General features: G+C 44.5%; 1 protein-coding gene across 1 annotated transcript in view; it reads right to left on the bottom strand.

Moving 5' to 3' along the window:
• Nucleotides 1-1,309: 1,309 nt before the first annotated feature.
• dnajc24 (DnaJ (Hsp40) homolog, subfamily C, member 24) overlaps nt 1,310-27,168 on the bottom strand; it is a 26,794-nt gene continuing 935 nt past the window's right edge. The window contains exons 3-5 of the mRNA XM_085913599.1: nt 25,652-25,787; nt 3,746-3,814; nt 1,310-2,321 (exon numbers count right to left, since the gene is read on the bottom strand). Coding sequence (XP_085769725.1) covers nt 2,128-2,321; nt 3,746-3,814; nt 25,652-25,787 — 399 coding nt within the window. The 3' untranslated portion in view covers nt 1,310-2,127. The remainder of the gene's footprint in view (nt 2,322-3,745; nt 3,815-25,651; nt 25,788-27,168) is intronic.

The following is a 27,168-nucleotide window of genomic DNA, read 5'->3' on the forward strand; positions in this document are numbered from 1 at the left end:
CTTAATAAATGAACAAAACACTGATCGGTTGGGACGGAGAGCCGCTGCGTGTGCACGCGCCGTCATCTTGAACGCATCACTACTTTAGACTACTTTGGTTCAGAAGAAATCCCATGACAGGCTCAGTGTTACAACTGACAACTTGATGAAATGGAACCACCTCAAGAGCAGATATCAGCAGTGAGGAGCCCACCTAATGATTGATCTTCTGTAAAGAAACAAAGGACACAATTTGTGCAGTCATAACTTATTTTGTTAAATAATATGTGACGTGTTTGTGAAAAATACTTTTTTTCCTATAATAACGATAATAATCAAAGTTACTTCTATCTATTTTTAGCGACCCAAACAAAGGTTATATGACATGATACTCGACAGACTGATAGTGTTGTCTTTGGAAAAATCTCAAAATGACAATCATCAGAAAGCAGAAAAGTAAAATATTCAAAGTTTTAACACACCTGCTTTCATATGGACACATTTCTAATGAAAGCTGATCCGACCAAACATACAGTGATAAATGTTCTTATGAATTTTATTTCACCCCCTTTCATGCTTGAATTTTACCTATATAAGGATATTAAAAAAAGAATTAATATAGGAGAAAGCAAATAGCTGTCCGCTCTAGTGATATACTGTCCTAGAAAGGGTTAAAACATTTGTAGCATTCAAAAGGTTAAGCAGGGAATATACATATTCATATTTACATATTTGATTCAGGCCGGAGTAGTCCCAGTGTCTTTAATGTCTCCATATCAAAGTTCAGAACGCCGCAAAACTCGCATTTGCCGATGTCGAGCAGAACCTGCCTGCTGTACTTGTAGCATGACATGGTAAGACCAGACGAACACGTAAAACTGTCGGACAAACACTTAATGAATGAACAAAACACTGATCGGTTGGGACGGAGAGAGGCCGCTGCGTGTGCACGCGCCGTCATCTTGAACCATCACTACTTTAGACTACTTTGGTTCAGAAGAAATCCCATGACAGGCTCAGTGTTACAACTGACAACTTGATGAAATGGAACCACCTCAAGAGCAGATATCAGCAGTGAGGAGCCCACCTAATGATTGATCTTCTGTAAAGAAACAAAGGACACAATTTGTGCAGTCATAACTTATTTTGTTAAATAATATGTGACGTGTTTGTGAAAAAAGTTTTTTTCCCCATAATAACGATAATAATCAAAGTTACTTCTATCTATTTTTAGCGACCCAAACAAAGGTTATATGACATGATACTCGACAGACTGATAGTGTTGTCTTTGGAAAAATCTCAAAATGACAATCATCAGAAAGCAAAAAAGTAAAATATTCAAAGTTTTAATACACCTGCTTTCATATGGACACATTTCTAATGAAAGCTGATCCGACCAAACATACAGTGATAAATGTTCTTATGAATTTTATTTCACCCCCTTTCATGCTTGAATTTTACCTATATAAGGATATTAAAAAAAGAATTCATATAGGAGAAAGCAAATAGCTGTCCGCTGTAGTGATATACTGTCCTAGAAAGGGTTAAAACATTTGTAGCATTCAAAAGGTTAAGCAGGGAATATACATATTTGGATCAGCGACACAGTAATGAAGTTTGGTTTTGAATCCCAGCTCAAGCCTTTCTGTGTGAAGGTTCTCATGTTTGAGTCCGGAAGGCGGTGCTTACATGACAAGACTATACCGAAAGAAATACAATCAAACACAAAAGTAATTATTCATCGATCAATAAAAAAATAACAAGGCTGGAGGTTTTCACATTGCATTTTGAGTCAAACTAAAACGTAAAACTGCGAACAGGCCAGCAAAGCATAGAGCTGTCAAATGTTTTGCAAAAATCACTGAACGCTAATTTGTTAAGCCTGTGACACATTGTGAATATTCTTAATATAAAAACAAAAGTGGCTGCCACTACCAGCCTGGACTTCAGTTTTTCCTTTTATACATTTGACAATTTTTTTATCATTCAAATTTGGCAGCATTGTTATCATGCCTCTTCTCTGTTGTGTGAAATTTAGAATTTTTGTTCTCACTTAATAGGAGGTTAAAATAATGTCTAAACAAAAAAGGGGGATTCTTTGCTATGGTTCTGTGCTCACAACAGTACACTAATGTATTATTATTGACATTAAGAATTTAGAGTCTTGTTATGAAAAGAAAGTTTGACATATATACTGAGAGAACAAGTATCGCAGCATACAACCATATGTTGGCTCTCATTTCTTTTCTTTTCATCATCATTCCCTTGCCTCCATGGCAACTCTTCTTCTGAAAAGATGAATTGTCCACCACAGCGGCAGCAGTATGTGTATAAACACTCATCTGCAAAGTACACAATATGTATAAAAATATTTATACACAATAGAAAAATGTTTTGGCTGAACAACATTGTAATATTTGTAAGAGGTCCCGCACAATTAAACAGAGCTAGCATATTAAAAAAAAAAATGCTAAGTGTGGCCCTGGTTCCCCCAGGGCAGGGTATGCTTCACTTGTTTACAACAACTGTCCGATCGTGGTAATTAATGCATGTCGACTACAGGGGCATTGGGGAAAATGCTCGAGCATATATAAATTCACTCTGATTGTTTGGAAACTCAGTGCATTGCTCAAATTTGCGAATCGGTTATCCAGAGTGAACTGAAAACAGAGTGCCAAAGCGTGCGTCAGAATTTCCCCATTGGAAATAATTGTACAGACGATCGCTTAAAATATCCAAAGACAGCTATCATTTTGCACCAAAACTTTCATGATCTCTACTTATGGCTACTTCAACATATTAAAAGGATTAGCATCTTTGTGGCTGATTTAAGAGAAATGTGTAGCCTCTCTGCAGTTGAAGTGCTCTGTCACGTCTATTTCCTTTCACCACTCACCATCATACACAAACACGAAGGGTTCCAAGAGGCTTTATGTAAGCTGAATTGTTCATACTTTGTCATATATTCAATTGAAATTGGTAAGGGTTCATTTGACTTACATTTCCCTTGAAATTTACGTATGGGGTACCATACCTCCGAAAAGGAGGTGCTTTAAACGGCACATTCAGCTTAAGGGTCAACCTTCTCGCTGGGAGTCCAGTGCTCCCAATATTTTCAACAAGCCGACCTCCAGACCTTGTGATGCAGTCCAGGGTATGCGTCCCGGGGTCTGAAGCCCGCGGCTCAGCGCGAAGGCTTGCCGTAGACCGCGTTGGCCACGTTCCAATTCAATTTCAGATAAAAAACAAAGAAAAACTCCCGGTGGTTGGCCGTTGGAAAGTTTTTATTATTTAATTTTTATTTATTTAGCGAGACTATTTGACTGTTCTACACTTGCAAACGTTCCATATTGTTGAGAAATGAAAGATAACTATGCCTAAAAAGTATGTACACTCTTCATTATATATTTATTTACAGTGGCATTTGAAAATAATGCTACAAACAACACTATCATTTACAGTGACAGTTTCTAAGTAAAAACAGTGTCAGAAAAAAAATTGTACTGTATGTTCTGGATTACAAGTTGCACCGGAGTACAAGTCGCACCAGCCATAAAAAGCATAATAAAGAAGGAAAAGACATATATAAGTCGAACTGGAGTATAAGTTGCATTTTTGAGGGAAATTTGATCAAATCCAACACCAAGAACAGATATGACAGGCAATTTAAAATAAAATAGAATAGAGGCAAGTTTTAATGTCTGAAAAAGAAAACATCAATGTGGGGGCCAAATTAAAATTACACATTAGTTTCGTGTGTGCTTACCATGGTCCCACGTCATGTCCTCCAGTGAGACTATAGAGTCAATTGGCCAGGCCTGTTGAAGTTCTTGAGCTGAAGGAAGAAAAATTGAGGAACAGCAATTGAGCAACTTTTATGGCCAGTGGACCATATTCTGTCTGTTGTCATTTTGATTAGTTTAATGAGACTTTGGCTTAACCACTTGCAGGATTTTTCTGGTCATGTCTAATGAACCCCACAATTAAAATCCTGAGCAATCGAAGAATTCAAAGGAAAAACAACGGGTCCAAAATATTACCTTTGTACTCTCCCTAAATTAATGAAAGTTCATGAAATGTAATGCATGACTTGATGGGTAGACAATGGTCATTAACAATTGTCGAAGGGAGTGAATAGACAGGTGAACAAATGTTCACACTTCATTTTAACAGATTAGTTCTGAGTAAAAATCATTATCACGTTTAACACTTTGATAGTGATAATGACTGAGTCACGGATAAATTAGTGTCGAACTTTGCAAAGGCTTTAATTAGTGTTTGAACTATGTAAAAGATAATTGCTGCTCAGTAACATACTCGAGTAAAACGATGGCAATGAATGAGGGACTGTGAGCAAAGTCAAATAAAAAAACATCATGATTGCACAATCTAAGAAAGGTTCACTTTAACTCCAGCTGTCTTTCAGCTTAGCTCCCTGGAAAGAGTCAACTCATCTCTTTTATTAAGTTTCTCCTTAAAGGAACGGTAAAGCAAAGATGGGTCATTTTTCACTAAATAGTCCAGTTCATGTTGTTGTTTTTTTTATCAGGAAAATGAATAAAGTTAGCATTGTCTATTTTATCCATTAATTTTGAAGAAACAATGAAATAACAAATGCCTTTAAAAATGCCCACTTGTAATGAGGATCAGAGCCACATACCCCGCCATGCCTTGGTTTATGACATCACGGAAAGAAGTAATAATAATCAGAATAATAATACATATTTTTTATAAGGCGCCTTTCAAGGCACTCAAGGTTGCCGTACAAACATAAAATAGCAAACACAATTAAAAGAAAAAGACGTTAAAAAAAACTTTAAAAAGTAACCGGAGAGCAGCGGCAGCAAGTCGTGCCAGCGTTCACTCACATTCGGTTGTAATCACAATTTCCCCATTGAAAATCCTTGTCAAGTCAAGTTTATTTATATATAGCCCTAAATCACAGGCAAGTCTCAAAGGACTTCACATGTACAAAAAATTGACAATTATTCTCAAACATCCCCTGAACTTCAACTCCCAGGAGGGCAAGGAAAATCTCCCAAAAAAAACCTACGGGGGGAAAAATGAGGAACCTTCAGAAGGGACCACAGATGGGAGGATCCCCCTTCCAAGATGACCAGGCTGCAATGGATGGAGAGAGGCCACATCCATCGATCCATCCATTTTCTGTACCGCTTTGTCCCTGCTGGAGCCTATCCCAGCCGTCATCGGGCAGTAGGTGGGGGACACCCTGAACTGTTTGCCAGGCAATCGCAGGGCACACAGAGACGAACAACCATTCGCATTCGCACTCACACCTAGGGGCAATATGGAGTGCTCAGTTGGCCTACCAAGCATGTTTGTGGGATGTGGGAGGAAACGATAGTCCCGGGAGAAAACCCGCACAAGCATGGGGAGAACATGCAAACTCCACACAGGGATGGTTGGAGATGGAATCGAACCGGCACCCTCCTAACAGTGAGGCAGATCTGCTAACCAGTGCCCCACCGAGTTGCCTCCTTCCTATTCAGTTGGACATAGTTTTACAGCCGAGGTAGCGTTTACTTACGCTGCAAACTTTTTGATTGATTAAAAGATGTCAATGGCAGAAGACTTGTCCATACATAGATAACACGTACAAAAATAAATCCTCTCACAATATTTATGAACACGTCTTGTAAACAAGTGCTGCAGTCAAGTGAACCAGTAAGCTAATGCTAGCTTTAGCGAGAAGCTAAGGAATGCATTTAACACACTATTGTGTTCCCCAAGAATAATACAGCACCATCGATGCAATTCATCTGATACAACTACTCAACATACACCCACGAGTGAAAACAGAGCATATAGCTCTAAAATCAGCAGAAAGACTGTTGTAACTGCGATAAAAACGAGTGCATGATAGACACGCAATAATATGAAAGTGAAATACAGTTTATTTTTGTCATCTAAAGCTTACCGCTTTACTGTGTCCGTTGTTTCCATAGGTTGAAGGAACTGAACCAGCAACAAAACAGTCTTTCAGCGAATCCTTCTCGAAACTGACAACAGATTTTGAAACACTTGTCCTTGAACAAGCAGGACTAGCAATACAGATGTAAGAACACTGCTTGAAAAATGAAATATGACGAGGCACTTCTTTGAGGTTCTGATGCTGGGGGACGGTGTAATGTGTTGTGTGGATTGATACATCCAACAACGGAACGTTTTGATCTCTCCATTTCAGCATCTGTGATTTGTTTGGACCAAAAAAGTCTCTCCGAGTAATAAAGATGGCGGATTTGCAAAACCGTTTGGCCACAACCATTACCTTGTTTGGTATTCCCGCCCCAACGGATGTGATGTAATAGGTAAAATACATATTAGAAAATGGAGAAACAGATCATAAAAGTATCTCTGCGACACCTGGAGGGATAGATTACACTTTTCTACAATCTTGGAGACTCCAAGTGCACAATAAAATGAATATAAAAGCAAAAAAAGTGGATTTTTCATATGTCTTTTTCATGATCCGAAAAGAAAAGACACCTAGTTTCTTCAGATGGAAATTTACAAATACAAGTGTCATCTCGCTCGCGGCTCAGGCAGGAGGCTCGACCCGGACCGTGTCACAACCTCCAGTGGTCGGCTTGTTGAAAAGATTGTGAGCACTGGATTCCCAGCGAGGAGACCGACCCTTTAGCTGAGTGTGGCACCTATTTAGATAGGCGGCGGAGGTGGTATCCATATGTTGACTTCAGGGAAAATCTAAGTCAAATGAAGCATACCAATTTTAATTGAATATATAATGACGTATGAACAATTCAGTTTACATAAAGCTTCTTGAAACACGTCGTGTTTGCGTACGGTGGAGACTGGTGAAAGGAAATACACCGACGTAACAGGGCACTTGAGCTGCAGAGACGATGCACATTTCTCTTAAGTCAGCCACAAACACGCTAATCCTTTTGATATGTTGAAGTGGTCATAAGTAAAGATGACCATGTAAATTTTGGTGCCAATTAATAGCTGTTTTTGGACATTTTAAGCGATAGGCTGCACAATGATTTCCAATGGGGAAATTGTGATCGTGTCGAAGTCAAAGTCAGCTTTATTGTCAATTTCTTCACGTTAAGACACACAAAGAGATCGAAATCACGTTTCTTACCGTCCCACGGTGACTAGACACATTACACAACACATACAAGCAAATAGCAAAAAGAGTAAAAACAAATAGACAAGAGCGATGAATAAGTAATAAGAAAATAACCCAAATAAATAAACAATAAATAACTAAATAGATAAATAAGAGGAGCAAAATGGAGCAAGCGTGCATACAGCAGACAGCCAGAATATAGCGCAAAAGAACAGGACGTTATGCAGCCGAGGGTGGAGGGGGAGAGAAATCAGGATCCTGACAGCTTGGAGTATGAAGCTGTTGGCGAGTCTGGTGGTGCGGGAGCGCAGGCATCTGTACCTCCTCCCAGAGGGCAGAAAATCTAACAAAGAGTGAGCGGGGTGACTCACATCACACACAGTCACCTTGTGGGTGAGACGTGAGGTGTAAATGTCCTGATGAAGTCAGGCTGATATGTCAAATCAAGCAAGCTTCACCCAAAACGTGGGCATCAGAAAGTGCATCGCCACTCTGTTCCAAAATACCATTAAATCACTTTGGAATTAAGGAGGAATCATTTTTTAAAAAAGCCTTATCGCATACAGTATCTCAAAAAACAGAGTACACTGAAGTGCCAGCAGCACCGTCTGCATGGCTGTTGTCCCAGGAAAAAGCCTCTTCTAAAAAGGATACTGAAGGAAGCTTGCAAAAGGTTTGCTGAAGACAAGCAGACTAAAGATATGGGTTACTGGAACCATGTCCTGTGGTCTGATGAGACCAAGATAAACACATTTGGTTCATATGGTGTCCAGCGTGTGTGACGGCAACCAGGTGAAGAGTAAAGAGACAAGTGTGTCTTGCCTACAGTCAAGCATGGTGGTGAAAGCGTCATGGTCTGGGGCTGTATGAGTGCGGCTGGCACTGGGGAGCTACAGTTCATTGAGGGAACAATGAATGCCAACATGTACTGTGGAATACTGAAGCAGAGCATGATCCCCTCCCTCCGTAAACTGGGCCGCGGAGCAGTATTCCAACACGATAATGACCCCAAACACCTCCAAGACGACGACTGCCTTCCTAAAGAAGCTGAGGGTGAAGGTAATGGACTGGCCAAGCATGTTCCCAGACCTAAACCCTATTGAACATCTGTGGGGCATCCTCAAACGGAAGATTGAGGAATGCAAGGTCTCCTACATCCATCAGCTCTGTGATGTCATCATGGAAGAGTGGAAGAGGATTCCAGCGGCAACCTGTAAAGCTCTGGTGAACTCCATGCCTAAAAGGGTTACGGCGGCGCTGGAAAATAATGGTGGCCACACAAAACATTGACACGCACGAAGACTATGGCAAGGCATTCAGACAATCACGGACTATAAGCTGTAGTAGAGTTTAGAGTTTAGTTTAGAGTTTGTAGTAGACTACAAGCCTCACAGAGCTGTGCGGGCAACATCCCTCAGCTCAACGATCTGAACCGCTTCTTTGCTTGCTTTGACGGTCAGAACAGCAGTTGCCCGCTGAAGATTCCTCTCCCTCCCCACCAGCAGCCCCTGTGGCTCTCTGCCGATAGCGTGAGGAGGACACTTGCTGCTATCAACACTCGTAAGGCAGCGGGCCCAGACATTCTAGGTCTAGCGCTGAAGGACTGCGATGAGGAGCTTAAGGGTATCTTCACAGACATCCTTAACATTTCCCTGCAGCAAGCCATTGTCCATTCATGTTTCAAGGCTGCCACCATCATACCTGTGCCGAAGAAAACTGCTCCATCCTCCTTCAATGACTACCGCCCTGTGGCACTGACACCAATCATCATAAAGTGCTTTGAGCGCCTTGTAATGAGGCACATTAGATCCATTCCCCCCCCACCCTTGACCCCTTCCAGTTTGTGTACCGAGCCAAACGGTCCTCTGTGGATGCAATCTGCTCTGCCTTCCACTCAGCCTTCACCAACCTGGAAAAAGAGACTCGTATGTGAGATTGCTGTTTGTGGACTTCAGTTCTGCATTCTACACCATTGTACCACAGCGACTTATCTGCACTCGATAAACTGGGACTCAGTACCTACCTCTGAAACTGGCTACTAGACTTCCTCTGTAAGAGGCCTCAGGTAGTACGTGTTGGCGACAATGTCTCCAGCAGCATCACGCTGAGCACCGGGGCCCCTCAAGGCTGCGTGCTCAGTCCGCTGCTCTTCACCCTGCTGACGCAATACTGCACCGCAACGTACAGCAGCAACCGCGTGCTGGAATATGACGACGACACGACTGTGGTGGGTCTCATCACCGGGGGCGACAAGAACTTCTGGCCACATGGTGCAGGGACAACAACCTCCTGCTAAACGTCAGCAAGACCAAGGAGATTGTTGTTGACTTCCGGAAGGGTCACACCCAACACCTGCCACTGACCTGTGGTGGAAAAAGTGATTCCTGGTGGTGCATATCAGTGAAGACCTCTTCTGGACCACCAACACTGCATCACTGGCGAAGAAAGCTCAGTGCCGCCTGAACTTCTTGCGGAAACTCAGGCGAGCAAGTGCTCCACCAGCCATCATGACCACATTCTACCGTGGCAGCATTGAGAGCGTCCTCTCCACTTGTATCACTGTGTGGGGTGGTAGCTGCAATGAATACAACATGAAGGCCCTGCAGCGCATAATGAACACAGCTGGTAGGATTATTGGTGCTTCACTCCCCTTCCTGAAGGACATTTACACCTCCCATCTCACCCGCAAGGCGACCACGATTGTGTGTGATGTGAGTCACCCTGCTCACACTTTGTTTGACCTACTGCCCTCTGGGAAGAGGTAGAGAAGCCGGCGTTCCTGCACCACCGGACTCACCAACAGCTTCATACTCCAGCCTGTTAGGATCCTGAACTCTCTCCCTCCTCCACCCTTGGCTGCATAACATCCTGGTCTTTTGTGCCAGGTTGACTGCCTTGCAGTACTCCTCCTGTACTTTTGCACTTTATTTTGACTGTCTGCTGTATGCACACTTGCTCCATTTTTGCTCCTCCTAATTATTAATTTATTTCTGTATTTATTATTTATTCATTGCTCTTATTTATTCATTGTATGTGCCTTCTTGTTTTTACTTTTTACTTTACTTAAATGTTTTGTTTGACCGTGGAATATGGATATATAAATATATACAGTAATCCCTCCTACTTCGCGGCTTCAACTATCGCGGCTTCGCTGTATCGCGGGTTTTCAAAAATAAATTAATGATTTTATCGCAGAAATTTCATCATTTCACGAGGTTTCGCGGCCACTTGAGTTTCTTCATTTTCCTTTAATAATGATAGCTTATGTTTAAAAGTCGTTTTCTTGTTTTGAAATGAATAAATTAAAGAGTCAGTACAGTATACTTTATCGTCACATGTGACTTCAGGGCGTTCTCTCCACCGGCGGTGGCCTTCAGCTGGACATAGCAACACACTGTTAGTCTCGTCGCTAAGGCATGAATGCGGAGCGCACAGTCCATTGATATGAAAGTCCCCTAGCAGCGAGCTGGTTGATGTCAGCGATAAAAATAGAATATCTTATGGCTAAATTATGGCTCATACTTCAAAAAAATCTAGTTTCTATTTCGCGGAAATTCCCATTTCGCGGGTGGGTCTGGAACGTAACCCCCGCGAAGTAGGAGGGATTACTGTATATCCATACATCCATCTTACGCTTATCCAAGGTCAGGTCGCAGGATCAGCCACTCATCCAGCTCATCCCGGGGATCCCAAGGTGTTCCCAGGCCAGCCGAGGGACGTAGTCTCTCCAGCGCATCCCGGGTCGTCGCCGGAGTCTCTTACTGGGGAGACGTCCAGGAGGCATCCTGATGAGATTCCCGAGCCACCTCATCTGGCTCCTCTCAACGTGGCTCACCTTATTCTATGGGAGAGCCCGGACACCCTGCGGAGGAAACTCTTTTTGTTCGCTTGTATCCTGGATCTCTTTCTTTCGGTCACGACCCATAGCTCGTGATCATAGGTGAGGGTAGGAGCGTAGATCGACCGGTAAATCGAGAGCTTTGCCATTTGGCTCAGCTCTGAGGGCCTGAGGACTCTGAGGCGGACTCTCCAATCTCGGAGGTCGAAGTCACTGAGGTAGTTAAAAAACTCCTTGGTGGCAAGGCCCCGGGGGTGGATGAGATCCGCCCGGAGTTCTTAAAGGCTCTGGATGTTGTGGGGCTGTCTTGGCTGACACGCCTCTACAGCATTGCGTGGACATCGGGGACGGTGCCTCTGGATTGGCAGACTGGGGTGTTGGTTCCCCTCTTTAAGAAGGGGGACCGTAGGGTGTGTTCCAATTACAGGGGAATCACACTCCTCAGCCTCCCTGGTAAGGTCTATTCAGGGGTGCTGGAGAGGAGGATCCGTCGGGAGATCGAACCTCGTATTCAGGAGGAGCAGTGTGGCTTTCGTCCTGGCCGTGGAACAGTGGACCAGCTCTACACCCTCGGGAGGATCCTCAAGGGTCCATGGGAGTTCGCCCAACCAGTCCACATGTGCTTTGTGGACTTGGAGAAGGCATTCGACCGTGTCCCTCAGGAGGTTCTGTGGAGGGTGCTTCGGGAGTACGGGGTGCCGAGCCAACTGATAAGGGCGGTTCGGTCCCTGTATCACCGATGCCAGAGTTTGGTCCGCATTTCCGGCAGTTAGTCGGATTCGTTCCCAGTGAGGGTTGGACTCCGCCAAGGCTGCCCTTTGTCACCGATTCTGTTAATAATTTTTATGGACAGAATTTCTAGGCGCAGCCGAGGCGTTGAGGGGGTCCGGTTTGGGGACCTCAGCATCGCGTCACTGCTTTTTGCAGATGACGTGGTGCTGTTGGCTTCTTCAGTCCGTGATCTCCAGCTCTCACTGGAGTTGTTCGCAGCCAAGTGTGAAGCGGTCGGGATGAGGGTCAGCACCACCAAATCCGAGTCCATGGTCCTCGGTCGGAAAAGGTTGGAATGCCCTCTCCGGATCGGGGATGAGATCCTGCCCCAAGTGGAGGAGTTCAAGTATCTTGGGGTCTTGTTCACGAGTGAGGGCAGGTTGGAGTGTGAGATCGACAGGCGGATCGGTGCAGCGTCGGCAGTAATGTGGACTCTGTACCGGTCCGTCGTGGTGAAGAGAGAGCTGAGCCAAATGCAAAGCTCTCGATTTACCGGTCGATCTACGCTCCTGCCCTCACCTATGGTCACGAGCTATGGGTCGTGACCGAAAGAACGAGGTCCAATGTACAAGCGGCTGAAATGAGTTTCCTCCGCAGGATGTCCGGGCTCTCCCTTAGAGATAGGGTGAGAAGCTCGGTCATCCGGGAGAGACTCGGAGTAGAGCCGCTGCTCCTCCACGTTGAGAGGAGTCAGATGAGGTGGCTCGGGCATCTTATCAGGATGCCTCCTGGACGCCTCCCCGGGGAGGTGTTCCGGGCATGTCCCACCGGTAGGAGACCCCGGGGACGACCCAGGACGCGCTGGAGAGACTACGTCTCTTGGCTGGCCTGGGAACGCCTTGGGATCCCCCGGGATGAGCTGGAGGAAGTGGCTGGGGAGAGGGAGGTCTGGGAGTCCCTCCTAAAGCTGTTGCCCCCGCGACCCGACCCCGGATAAGCGGAAGAAGATGAAGGAATGAAGAAGATGAAGGATATATATATATGTCTTGTCACCGTGTGATCGTGGTAAACGAAATTTCGATCTCTTTGTGTGTCATGACGTGAAGAAATTGACAATAAATCAGACTTATACTCAGGAGCGACTTATATGTGATTTTTTTCAAAAATTTTCAAAATTCATAAATCCGCGATTTAGTGAATCCGCGATAAACGAACCGCGATGTAGCAAGGGATTATTGTCATTTGAACTGCAAGTGACGTCAACCGTGCCGCCCGGCGGTTGTTTACATAAAGGGCAAAGGATTCGATCACGGGATGACAAAGATGACGAAGGACCCCACGTACTACCGGCATCAGAAACAGCTTTGTACTCCAAAATGTCCGGATCCTGAATTCCCTCCCCCCTCCACCCTCTGCTGCATGACGTCCTGTTCTTTAGCGCTATGATCTGGCTGCCTGCTACTAGCACGCTTGCTCCATTTTGCTGCTCTTATTTGTCAATTTATTTATTGATTTATTTATTTATTTATTTATTTATTTGGGTTATTTGCTCATTACTTATTTGTTGCTCTTGCTCTCGTTCGTTTTTACTCTTTGTGAGTGTTGTGTACGGTGTCTAGTCACCGTGGGACGGTGGGAAATGTAATTTCGATCTCTTTGTGTGCTTTGACGTGAAAAAATTGACAATAAGGCGGACTTTGACTTTGATTAGCGGCTTTGCTTGTAAGTGACACGGAGGACTTAGAGTTTGAAGGATTTAATGAGTCGGAGTGACACAGAAGGTTTGAAAAACTATTATGGCTTTTACGGACGCCCGGTCCTTCTCGAGGGGAGCTCTCTTCCACCTCCGTGGATGGAAGTTGGGGGCCGGCGCTCGGCCGGGTGGCTGTCCGGGGACGGTGGTGGGGCTCGGACATGGCTTTTACGCACGCCCGCTCCTATTCTATGGAGCTCTGTTCCACCTCCGTGGCTGGAAGTTCAGTGGTTGTTGGCTCGTTGAACTCTTGTTTTGTTAAATAAAGAGCTGTTTACCAAACCTACGTCTTTCCTGGTACTCTGTCATTGCTACAATATAGTTATATACTAGATCTCTTCAGCGCACGCGCGGCGTTGTTGACATAAAGAACGAGGAATTTGATCGATGGATTTAATGATTTGGAGTGACACAGATGGTTTGATAATATTGTTGTAATATGATAGTTATTTGAAATATACTTTAGATATCGTTATATGGGTCTGTGGAATAATTAGAAATGCAACTTACAATGGGTTTGACGTCAGCATATGCGGCGCATACGCGGCATTGTTTACATAAAGAACGATCGATGGATTTAATGAATTATAGTGACACAGATGGTTTGATAAACGTGTTATTTATGTAATACTTGAATAACTCTGAATGTTACATCAGGCCTGTTCTCAGCTCCTCGTTTGTGTATATGTCACGTTAGCATACCGTATCGTTTAGCCTGTTGTTGCTGGTTCATGTCTGTTTTTGGTGTTGGATTTTGACAAATAAATTTGCCCCAAAAGTGCGACTTATATCCCGGTGCGACTTATATATGTTTTTTTTCACTTTATTGTGCATTTTATGTCTGGTACGACTTATACTCCGGAGCCACCTAAAGTCCGAAAATTACGGTATATACATTTCATTGTTACTACTGTCTACTGTTGTGCCATTTGTCTGATCGCGGTTTGTTTTATGTGTGTGCCGTTTGACTGATAGCTTCGGCGCACTCCTTTAAGATTGCCAACGGTCGCCAGCAAATGTATTTTGTCGTCTCGATGACTTATGTTTGGTGTGTTGCCGAGAGTTATTTCATTCATGGTTATTTAGTATAGCGGAACCAATACGCGCAGATAGTTATGTAATGTGTGCCTTCGACTAGTGTTGTGTGACGTCAGAAGTTGAGGATTGACTTATGTGCTGTATTTCTGTCTGCTGCAGAACCACACACCACACACACACACGCACGCGCACGCGCACACACACACACACACACACACACACACACACACACACACACACACACACACACACCACACACAAACAACCCCACACACCCACGCGCTTAAAACAATAATCATAAACACAAGAATCACATTCACACACCCAAAGACTCCCATCACCCATGTACACTACAAAAACCTGCTCTCACATCCTTACGACCGAACGTGTGCTTATACCCTTTTGCCAGTTTGACTGTATGCCCCTATGAGCCACAGTGTCTGTTATTTTCTTGTCAATAATTCAGTACAGCAATCAAAACTGAACTACGTCTTTCCTCCTGTGTTCTGACCGACACCCGGGGGCGAAAAGAGCATAACCATCTGAGTTAACCCCCAATACAGTCCTCAGCTCCCCAACAATAGCGGTAGCAGTTTGCATTATTTTACTGCAATGTTTTTCCTTATTCAGATTTGTTTCAAGACTACAGTTACACTTAGACTTCACTTTGATGGCTAATGCAGTTATTGTAATTTTGTTGTTTTATCACAGCAGATTACATTTCAAAAACCAGAAGCCATTCATTTACAAATGTGATTGCACTTTAGTTTACATGTTTAAATGTTCAGATATTAAGATGTGATGGACAGTTTTTGCATAATTTGAATGAGGCTTGAATAAACCGTATTTTCCGGACTTTAAGGCGCACCTAAAACCTATCATTTTCTCAAGTGCACTGTCGGCTTACTTTATAGTCCGGTGCGCCTTATATATGGATAAATTGATGAATTTTTTTATCCCTACTGGTTGTACACAGTGCTCTGCCAAAATTTTTTAGTACGTTTTAGTACAACTAGTAAATTACAAGGTTGCATCGCTTCCCAGCATGACGGCAATCGTGGTCAGGGGGCGTCACTGAATAGCTGTTGTACTCGTGAGGCTATTTCATTTCAAAATAGGTTGCTCCGTGAATGTTTCGAGTAGATTTCCGGATTGATATGGAAGGGAAAGATAGGTAAGCAGTAATGTGTTAGATTGAACTTTAGTCCGTTCCGATCATTTTATAGGAGCTTGTTTGAGAAACGCGATTGTTTACAGTTTGCTGAGGCTCATGGAGGTCTACGAGCTGAGGCTCATGGGAGTTTGTGGGTGGCTAATGCTATAATGATAGCTGCTATAAGCACGAGGCTATTTCATGTCACAATAGGCTGCTCTGTTAATGTTTCGAGTAAATTTACAGATCGATATGGAAGGGAAACATAGGCAGTGCCAATACGTTAGATCGAACTTTAGTCAGTTCAGATCATTTTATAGGCGCTCATTTGAGAAACGTGATTGTTTACACTTTGCTAGGGCTCAGGGGAGTCTGCGAGCTGAGGCTCATGGGAGTTTGCGGGTGGCTAATGCTATAGTGATAGCTGCTATACGCACGAGACTATTTCATGTCAAAATAGGCTGCTCTGTTAATGTTTCGAGTAGATTTACGGATCAATATAGAAAGGAAACATAGGTAAGCAGTACCAATGTGTTAGATCAAACTTCAGTCAGGTCCAATCATTTTATAGGAGCTCGTTTGAGAAACGCGATTGTTTACACTTTGCTGAGGCTCATGGGAGTCTGCAAGCTGAGGCTCATGGGAGTTTGTGGGTGGCTAATGCTATAGTGATAGCTGCTGTACGCACAAGGCTATTTCATTTCAAAATAGGCTGCTCTGTGAATGTTACGAGTAAATTTACCGATCGATATGGAAGGGAAACATAGGTAAGCAGTACCAATGAGTTAGATCGAACTTTAGTCAGTTCTGATCATTTTATAGGAGATAGTTTGAGAAACGCGATTGTTTACAGAGGGCTCATTGGTTATTGGCTAGTGCAGTGGTTCTCAAATGGGGGTACGTTTACCCCTGGTGGTACGTGGAGGTACTCCAAGGTTACGTGAGATTTAACAAAAATATATACCGATATTAAAAAAAAAACGTAAGCCTGATTGTCTTGAGAATTAATTATAAAAAGTTTGATGAAATACAAAGGTATGTTTTATCAAAGTCAAAGTCTGCTTTATTGTCAATTTCTTCACGTTAAGACACACAAAGAGATCGAAATTACGTTTCCCACCGTCCCTTGGTGACTAGACACATTACATAACACATACAAGCAAATAGCACAAAGAGTAAAAACGAATAGACAGGAGCAATGAATAATAAGCAAATAACCCAAATAAATAAGCAATAAAAAAATAAACAGACAAATAAGAGGAGCAAAATGGAGCAAGCGTGCATACAGCAGACAGCCAGAATATAGCGCAAAAGAACAGGACGTTATGCAGCCGAGGGTGGAGGGGGGAAAGAATTAAGGATCCTGACAGCTTGGAGTATGAAGCTGTTGGTGACTCTGGTGGTGCGGGAGCGCAGGCATCTGTGCCTCTTCCCGGAGGGCAGAAGATCAAACAAAGAGTGAGCGGGGTGACTCACATCACACACAATCGTGGTCCCCTTCAGGGAGGGGAGTGAAGCCCCAATGATCTTACTAGCAGTGTTCACTATGCGCTGCAGGGCCTTCATGTTGTATTCAGTGCAGCCACCACTCCACACAGCGATACAACTGGAGAGGACGCTCTCAATGGTGCCACGGTAGAATGTGGTCATGATGGCAGGAGGAGCACATGCTCGCCTGAGTTTCCGCAGAAAGTACAGGCGGCGCGGAGCTTTCTTCGCCAGCGACGCAGCGTCGTGGTCCAGGAGAGATCCTCACTGATGTGCACCCCCAGGAATCTGGTGCTGCTCAATCTCTCCACCACAGCACCGTCAATGATCAGCGGCAGGTGTTGGGCATGACCCTCCCGGAAGCCAACAACAATCTCCTTGGTCTTGCTGACGTTCAGCAGGAGGCTGTTGTCCCTGCACCACCTGGCCAGAAGGTCGACCTCCGACCTGTATTGAGTCTCGTCGCCCCCGGTGATGAGACCCACCACAGTCGTGTCGTTGGCATATTTCAGCACGCGGTTGCTACTGTAGGTTGCGGTGCAGTCATGCGTCAGCAGGGTGAAGAGCAGCGGACTGAGCACGCAGCCTTGAGGGGCCCCCGTGCTCAGCGTGATCCTGACGGAGACATTGTCGCTAATACGCACTACCAGAGACCTCTGACAGAGAGAGTCCAGTAGCCAGTTGCAATTGTAGGTGCTGAGGCCCAGCTGTTCGAGTTTGCAGATGAGACGCTGTGGAACAATGGTGTTGAATGCAGAAATGAAGTCCACAAACTGCAATCTCACATACGAGTCTCTGTTCTCCAGGTGGGTGAGGGCAGACTGGAGGGCAGAGCAGATGGCATCCTCAGAGGACCGATTGGCTCGGAAGGCAAACTGGAAGGGGTCTAAGGTGTGGGGAAGAACAGATCTGACGTGCGCCATGACAAGCCGCTCAAAGCACTTCATGACGATGGGTGTCAGCGCCACAGGGCGGAAGTCATTGAAGCAGGAAGGAGCACAATTTTTCGGCACAGGTATGATGGTGGCAGCCTTGAAACATGACAGGACGGCGGCCTGCTGCAGGGAAATGTTAGAAATGTCCGTGAAAACATCTATCAGCTCCTCAGCGCAGTCCTTCAGCGCTCGACCTGGGATGTTGTCCGGGGCCGCCGCCTTACGGGTGTTGATAGCGGCAAGCGTCCTCCTCACGCAAACGGCAGAGAGACACAGGGGCTGCTCGTTCGGAGGGGGAGGGGTCTTTAGCGGGCAAATGCTGTTCTGAGCGTCGAAGTGAGCAAAGAAGCCGTTCAGTTTGTTGAGCAGAGGGACGTCGCCCTCACAGCTCTGCGGCGTGGGCTTGTAGTCCGTGATAGTCTGAATGCCTTGCCACAGGCACTGAGCATCCCTGCTGTCTTTGAAGTGGGCGGTAATCTTGGAAGAGAATGCCTTTTTCACTTCCTTGATGCCCTGGGACAGTTTCGCCCTAGCTGATCTCACGACCGCTTCATCCCCAGCCCTGTAGGCTTTGTCTCTGGCCCTCAGCAGCCCGAAGACAGCCCCTGTCAGCCATGGCTTCCAGTTAGCCCGAGTGACGATGCATTTTGTGAGGGTCACATCATCAATGCACTTCGCGATGTAAGAGGTCACAGAGTCAGTATACTCCTCAATGTCCGTCTGATTGTTGCAAGTGGCTGCCTGCTTAAACATTTCCCAGTCCGTAGTGCACAAGCAGTCACGAAGAGCATCAGAGGCCCCCTCAGGCCACACTCTTACCCGCTTGCGAACCGGCCTGGAAGCTCTCACTCTTTGTCTGTACGCGGGCATAAGCATAACAGTGATGTGGTCAGAAAGTCCAATGTGGGGGAGGGGGGTGGCCTTGAAAGCTCCTTTATGTGCAGTGTAGACCAGGTCCAGGAAGCTGTCACCACGAGTTGGAAAATTAACATGCTGGTGAAGCTTTGGAAAGACAGACTTCAGGTCAGCATGATTAAAATCACCAGCGAAGATGGTGAAACTGTCAGGATGCGCCGTCCGCTGATCACTGACAGCCTGGTACAGTTCACTAAGGGCCGTGATCCTGTCGCTTCCAATGTTGAAAGGCGGGATGTAGACCGTGACAAGCAGAATCGCAGTAAATTTCCTTGGCAGATAAAAAGGACGGCACTTAATGATCAGAAACTCCGCCAGTGGCGAGCAGCATGTCACGGGTCCCCTGCTTGACCCCCTCCAGTTTGCCTACCGGGCAAACAGGTAGGGGATGATGCGGTCAACATGGGACTGCACTACATCCTGCACCACCTGGACACCAAAGGAACGTACGCCAGGATCCTGTTAGTGGATTTCAGCTCGGCGTTCAACACCATCGCTCCTGACATCCTCCAACAGAAGCTCATCCAGCTCGCGGTGCCTGCCTCCTCCTGTCATTGGATCACCAGCTTCCTGACCAACAGGAGACAGCGTGTGAGGCTGGGGAGCATCACATCTGGCACCAGGACCACCAGTACTGGCGCCCCTCAGGGGTGCGTCCTCTCCCCACTGCTCTTCTCTCTCTACACCAACGATTTCTCCTCAGGTGACTCTCCTGAAGTATGCAGACGACACGACTCTCATCGGACTGATCTGGGACGGTGATGAGACTGCGTACAGACAGGAGATGGAGCGGCTGGTCCACTGGTGCAGCCAAAATCACCTGAAGCTGAACCCGCTCAAGACTGTGGAGATGACAGTGGATTTCAGGCGAGATCCTTCACCACTTTCACCCCTCACTATCTGCAGTAATACCATACTCTCCTCAGACACCTTCAAGTTCCTGGGTACCACAATCTCACGGGACCTGAAATGAACCGGCCACATAGACTGTCCGGAAGAAGGCCCAGCAGAGGCTGTACTTCCTGAGACTGCTCAAGAAGTTCAACCTGCCGCGGGAGCAGCTGAAGACCTTCTACACTGCCATCATCCAGTCTGTCCTCTGCACCTCCATCACTGTCTGGTTTGGATTAGCCTCCAAACAAGACAAGAACAGACTGCAATGGACAATCAGGACTGCAGAAAAGATCATTGGAATCAACCTCCCATCTATCCAAGACTTGTACCTGTCCAGGACCAGGAAACGCGCAAGCAACATCTCTACAGACCCTTCTCACCCAGGTTACAGTCTGTTTGAACTACTCCCCTCCGGACGGCGATACAGAGCTCTGTACACCAAAACCAGCAGACACAGAGACAGCTTCTTCCCCCAGGCTGTTGCTCTGATGAACTCACACCACTCTTAGAGTCTCAGAGTCATTGCTGTGCTGTAACATCCTGCTCTCCACACCTTTTTGGATATTCTACACTGTTTGCACTATGTGTCTTCTCTGCATCCATTGCAGCCTGATCATCCTGGAAGCAGGACCCTCCCATCTGTGGTCTCTTCTCAAGGTTTCTCACTTCCCCTAGTCGGAGATTTGAGTTATTCCTTGCCCTCATGGGAGTTTAAGATCAGGGGATGGCTGAGAATATTGTCATTTGTCATTTTCACAAGTCCTGAGTGTTGTTAGTCATCTAAATGTTGAACAGAGACTGTGATGTAACGAAGTCAAATTCCTTGTTTGGCACGCTCAAACATGGCGAATAAATTCTTCTTGAATCTTGAATCTTTTCTGCTAAAGTCTGGAGGGGAGAACAACCGGAGAGGACATTTTTTATGTTGTGAACGCATTTTTCTCTGAAAAATGGTATCAGCTGGAAATCCTGCAGCAGCGCGTGTGCAGATGCGGCTGCATCAATGACGGGCAGTGCGAAAGGGCTCATTGCACGGATTAAAAAGGAAAATCCCGACATTAAGTGGACTCACTGTGTGATTCACAGGGAAGCGTCAGTGTCCAAGTTAATGAGCCCCGTGTTGCATGACGTTTTGAACAACAGCATCAAAGTGATCAACTTCATCAAGTCAAGGCCACTTAATGCATGTTTGTTCCGCCACCTCTGTGAAAACATGGGAGCTGAACACACGCAGCAACTCCTGCATACAGAAGTGCGCTGGTATATGGCTGAAAAAATATTTCAAAGGGGGTACATCACTGAAAAACGTTGGAGAACCACTGGGCTAGTGGATGCATACCGCAACCTTAGTCAACCTCAGTTTGTTGCCGTATAGCTTCTATTTTATGCGCCTTTTACTCCGGTGCACCCTAAATATGAAAGGATTTCTAAAATAAAAAATTCAACGAGGGTGCGCCTTAAAATCCAGTGTGTCTTTTGGTGCGAAGAATACGGTAATCATTTGTTTCAGATGTACTGTAAATATTTTCTGTATAAAAATTAAATTTGGTGTTCAAAAAGTCTATTTTCAAACTTGAGTCTTGAAAAAGAGGGGGTCGTCTTATAATCAGGGTCGTCTTTTATTCAGGCCAATACGGGAATTAAAACATTGCAGAAATGAGAGGGGTGTACTCACTTTTGTGAGATAATATAAGTGCCAATGTTAGGCTCGCTATATTTCTTATTTTCTTGATTCAACATATGACCAAATTATGTTGATATTTATCTACTAATTAAACAATGCATTACTTATACTACAAAAAATAAAATGTAACAAAGGAGCATCACAAAAGCGTATTATGTTTGTGTATTGTTGAACTATTGTAGGAGCAGCAAAAGTTGCAGTTGACACACAAGTTCATCAACTGCTTGTCTTCCCTGGATGTATGGGTGAACAATACCGTAATTTTGGGACTATAAGTTGCATTTCTTTTTTCATAGTTTGGGTGTGGGGGGCGAGTTATACTCAGAAGCAATTTATATGTGAATTTTTTCACAAATTTTCAAAATTCAAAAATCCGCGATGTAGTGAAACCGCGACAAACGAAGCGCGATGTAGCAAGGGATTACTGTTATTTGAACTGCAACTGCCTCTGCAGCCGGGGATCGGACCGCCAAGGTCCCCGCCTTTGGCCGCCGCCCAGCTCACTTTGCACCCGACCCCTTTGGCCCCTCCTACAGGTGGTAAGCCCATGGGAAGATGGACCCACGTTTTCTTTTCGGGCTATGTCCGACCGGACCCCATGGGCGAAGGCCCGGCCACCAGGCGCTCGCCTTCGAGCCCCACCTCCAGGCCTGGCTCCAGAGAGGGGCCCCAGTGACGCGCTGGAGAGACTATGTCTCTTGGCTGGCCTGGGAACGCCTTGGGATCCCCCGGGATGAGCTGGATGAAGTGGCTGGGGAGAGGGGGGGTCTGCGAGTCCCCTCCTAAATTTATTTGATTTAATTATTTGGAGTGACACAAGGTTTGAAAAGCTTATATACTAGATCTGTGCAGCGCACACGCGGGGTTGTTGACATAAAGGACGAGGAATTTGATCAATGGATTTAATGATTTGGAGTGACACAGATGGTTTGATAATACTGTTGCAATATGATAGTTATTTGAAATATATTTTATATATCGTTATATGGGTCTGTGGAATAATTAGAAATGCAATTTACGAGTCCGACGTCAGCGGCGCATATGCGGCGCATACGCGGCATTGTTTACATAAAGGACGATCGATGGATTTAATGAATTGGAGTGACACAGATGGTTTGACAAACGTGTTATTTATGTAATACTTATTTGAATAACTCTGAATGTTAGGTCAGGCCCGTTCTCAACTCCTCGTTTGTGTATATGTCACGTTAGCATGCCGTATCATATGGCCTGTTGTTGCTGGTTCATGTCTGTTCTTGGTGTTGGATTTTGAAAAATAAATTTGCCCCAAGTGCGACTTATACTCCGGTGCGACTGATATATGTTTGTTTGTTTTTCAGTTTATTGTGCATTTTATGTCTGGTGCGACTTGTACTCCGGAGCAACTTATAGTCTGAAAAATACGGTACTCATAACGCAGTTTGTTGTGGAACCTGCCAAATATGAAATTTTAAATTTGTATGGAATTTGCCCAAACAGATCTATTATTTTTAATATCTGTAGATGTTTTATGGCCAAATTTCAATTCATTTTTGATATTTTTTGGGACACATACTTTTTCACTCTTGCCGCATGTAGTCTCTCACTATTCAGTATAACAATGCTCTTTCACAGTTCCTTGCTCACAATGGTGTACGTATGTCTGTGACCTCTGCCTTCCCCTTTCTGCTTAGTTCAGGCTCACAGACTCTGCATTACATGCAGCATTAACAAAAGAAGATTTTTGAAAGAAATGGCTCGAATACTGCAATGAGACCAAATGCAAATTTAACTACCCAGCAATCTTGCAATGAAATTAAAAATGAAGTCAATCAAGTTCACGTAGCTAGGTGCCCATCCGTGCCAGGTAGCACGATTGGCATGTTGAAGCAAAACGATTGAAGGTGAATACTTGTTCAAGTTGTGACATTTGAACTGAAAGACACCTGAACTGAAAAACCTGCACTAGAGTAGGTGGTAATATGGTTTTACATTCCATATTATTTTTTTGTCCATGTCATTTTATGTATGCTCTCTCACTTTGTCCTCCACCCTATTCCCCTTACTACCGTAATTTTCGGACTATAAGTCGCGTTTTTTTTTCTTAGTTTGGGGGGGGGGCGACATACTGAGGAGCGACTTCTATGTGATTTTTTTCACAAGTTTTCAAAATTCAAAAAAAAAGGGAGGGTGTTGTTTACATAAAGGACAACCATTCGGGATGACGAAGATGACGAAGGGCCCCACGTACTACCGGCATCATTAGCGGCTTTGTTTGTAAGTGACACGGAGGACGAAGAGTTTGAAGGATTTAATGATTTGGAGTGACACAAAAGGTTTGAAAAACTATTATGGCTTTTACGCACGCCCGGTCCTACTCGACGGAGCTCTCTTTAACCTCCGTGGATGGAGGTCGAGGGCCGGCGCTCGGCCAGGTGACTGTCCGGGGACGGTGGATGGGGCTCGGACATGGCTTTTACGCGCGTCCGGTTCTACTCTACGGAGCTCTCTTTCACCTCCGTGGATGGAAATCGGTGGCCGGCGCTCAGCCGGGTGGCTGTCCGGGGACGGTGGATGGGGCTCGGACATGGCTTTTACGTACGCCCGGTCCTATTCTATGGCGCTCTTTTCCACCTCCGTGGCTGGAAATGCCAACTCCGGGGATGGAAATGCCACCTCCGGGGATGGAAGTCCACGCCGCCGCACGCCTTGAAGTCCACGCTGGTGCTTGAGGCCGTGTGGCGGTGAACTATTTATGTTATAATTATTTGATATATTTTATTTTGTGTAGCAACTTGTGTATGTTTTTATCGTTACAGTTCAGTAGTTGTTGCCTCGTTGAACTCATGTTTTGTTAAATAAAGAGCCGTTTACCAGACCAACATCTTTGCTTGTACTTTGTTAACGCTACAATATATTTATATACTAGATATGTGGAATAACGACAAGGTCCTTGACAAAGGACGAGGAATTTGATCGATGGATTTAATGATTTGGAGTGACACAGATGGTTTGATAATATTGTTGTAATATGATAGTTATTTGAAATATACTTTATATATCGTTATATGGGTCTGTGGAATAATTAGATGCAACAGTCCGACGTCAAAATTCCCCCAAAATACGACCTATACTCCGCAGCGACTTACATATGTTTTTTTTTCACGTTATTGTGCATTTTATGGCTAATGCGACCCATATTCCGGAGCGACTTTTAGTCCGAAAAATACGGTACGCACCAATGGATTGGCGCTCCTAATTTTTTTTTTTTTTTTTTTTTACCTCCGCAGAGATATTCTATTCTATACTCTATTCTTTCAACATGTTATGCAGAAATTGTAATACATACAACTTAGACTAGACTAGACAAAATTGGGAAGGTGGCAAATCTAGGTTCAGAAGGTAAAACTGCAACAATTTGGCTTTCGCCACAGGTGCTTCAACTAACATTCTAATGACGCTTCCCTTTATGCGGCTGCCCTTGTTTGTTGTCACTGATATGATCCTATCAATATGAGCAGTGACTGAGGTCGTGTCAAGTCGTTAGCATTTAGCTAATTTTGGACAGAGACTCTCACCCCCTCCATCATATCAATACGAGCAGTGACTGGGCCTGCGTCAAGTCGTGAACTAATTTTGGACAGGGACTCTCACCCCATCCATCATACACACTCTGCGCTGAGGAGCTCCTTAAGTGAAAGGATGCTCCACTCGAAATGTGTGACAGAGCGGTATCACAGGTAATTTCTTCCTTCAGCTTTCACTCTACAACAAAATTCCCAGGGTGCAATAAATAGCTATCAACTTCGATTAATACTGGAAGGAATCGCAATCAAGGCAAATCATTAGCTTTCACCTCACTTTGGACTTGTCTGCTAGCTATGACAAAAATGCTAAATCATCAGAGCCACTAGCCTTTTCTTTTTGGGAACACCACATGTTCTGGTCGTAAGGAGGTCCCATTCAGAGATGGCTGGAATGAATTACGGGCAATCTAGAATACTTGGCAGCTCATGCATGTGGTTAAATGAGTCCTAAATTTATAAATCAGTATACTTTAAAGCTCTGCACCACTAAACAACAACACACACCTCTCAACAGTGACTAGGTGAACTGTTTTGTTTTTGTTTCAAACCATTTTCAGTACGAAAGATTATTAGGGGTTATTACCTCTCCTCTGTTCATCATACTGGTTTCTCGTCTCATGCTCACAGAGGATTTTCCAGGCTGCATTAATTTCAAGAAATTTCCGCCTTCCAGACTCTGCTTCTGAGTCACACACATCTCCAAGACGATCAGGGTGGCACTGTTAAAACACAAAAGCAGTGGGAGAACACCGCAATTAAACACCCGCGCACAAACACATTTAATAAGACAGTCCAAAGAAAGAAATTTAATGTGCAGCAGAAGTGTAAACTACCTTTATTGGAAACTTAATGCAAAGAAAGAAGGTTTTAAAACTCAAAGTTCTAAAACTGCTGAAAGTTCCTAAAAGCTCCTTTGACACATCTGAAAAAGTTCTCGTCTCCTGGTTTGGTTAGATCTATGTAAGTACAGTAATCCCTCGATACATCGCGGTTCATTTATCGCGGCTTCAGCACATCGCAGATTTTTTCTACAAAAAAAAAAATGTAAGATAAAAATTCTAAATTGAGAAATTACTACACGAAAGTTGACCGCACGCCAGCAGAAGGCAGGGAGTCCCGACACAATTGCAGTACTTCTCCGGGTACTCCGGTTTCCTCCCACAACCCAAAAACATGCTTGGTAGGCCGATTGAGCACTCCAAATTGCCCCTAGGTGTGAGTGCGAGTGCGGATGGTTGTTCGTCTCTGTGTGCCCTGCGATTGGCTGGCAACCGGTTCAGGGTGTCCCCCGCCTGCTGCCTGATGACGCATGGGATAGGCTCCAGCACGCCCGCGACCCCCGTGGGGACTAAGCGGTTCAGAAAATGAATGGATGGATGTTATAATAAGCATTCTAAAAATATATTTACAGTATTGTACCTTGTTATAAAAAGTTTTTGTCATAATGAGTTCTAAAAACATATTTACAGTATGTAAACTTGTACCTTGTTATAAAAGAATTGATAGAATAATAAAAGAGTTCTAAAAACATTCACAGTATGTATACTTCAGCTACATCTACACGTGTTGCACGCGCACGCACACACGCACACACACACACACACACACACACACACACACACACACACACACACACACACACACACACACACACACACACACACCACACATACAGTATATTTATATTACATTATTTGTACATTATTTTCTGTATGTCATTTATACTATTAATATAGTATTTACATGTTTGAAACTATTATTTAATGTTGTAATGATAACATATGCACTTATATGGTTTAATATACATTTATTGATACACAAGTCAAGTTAGGAATGTTCTCATCGTGACCCTGTTAATCCGTAAGGAGACCAATCCTAACATTACACGCCAAAACAGTCCAATCAGGTCACCCTAGAATGGTTGGATGTTTGGCGTGACAAGCTATGATGATGATTGATACACAAAAAAATTATGCATGTTAAAAAATGTATGTATGTTAAAAATGAAAGAGTGACACTATTTCGCGGATTTTCACCTATCGCGGGTGGTCTTGGAACCAATTATACACGATCAACGAGGGATTACTGTAAACCCTTTGA

Source organism: Syngnathus leptorhynchus, chromosome 6, assembly GCF_054491065.1.
Source record: "Syngnathus leptorhynchus isolate UIUO chromosome 6, UIUO_Slep, whole genome shotgun sequence".
Taxonomy (NCBI): Eukaryota; Metazoa; Chordata; class Actinopteri; order Syngnathiformes; family Syngnathidae; genus Syngnathus; species Syngnathus leptorhynchus.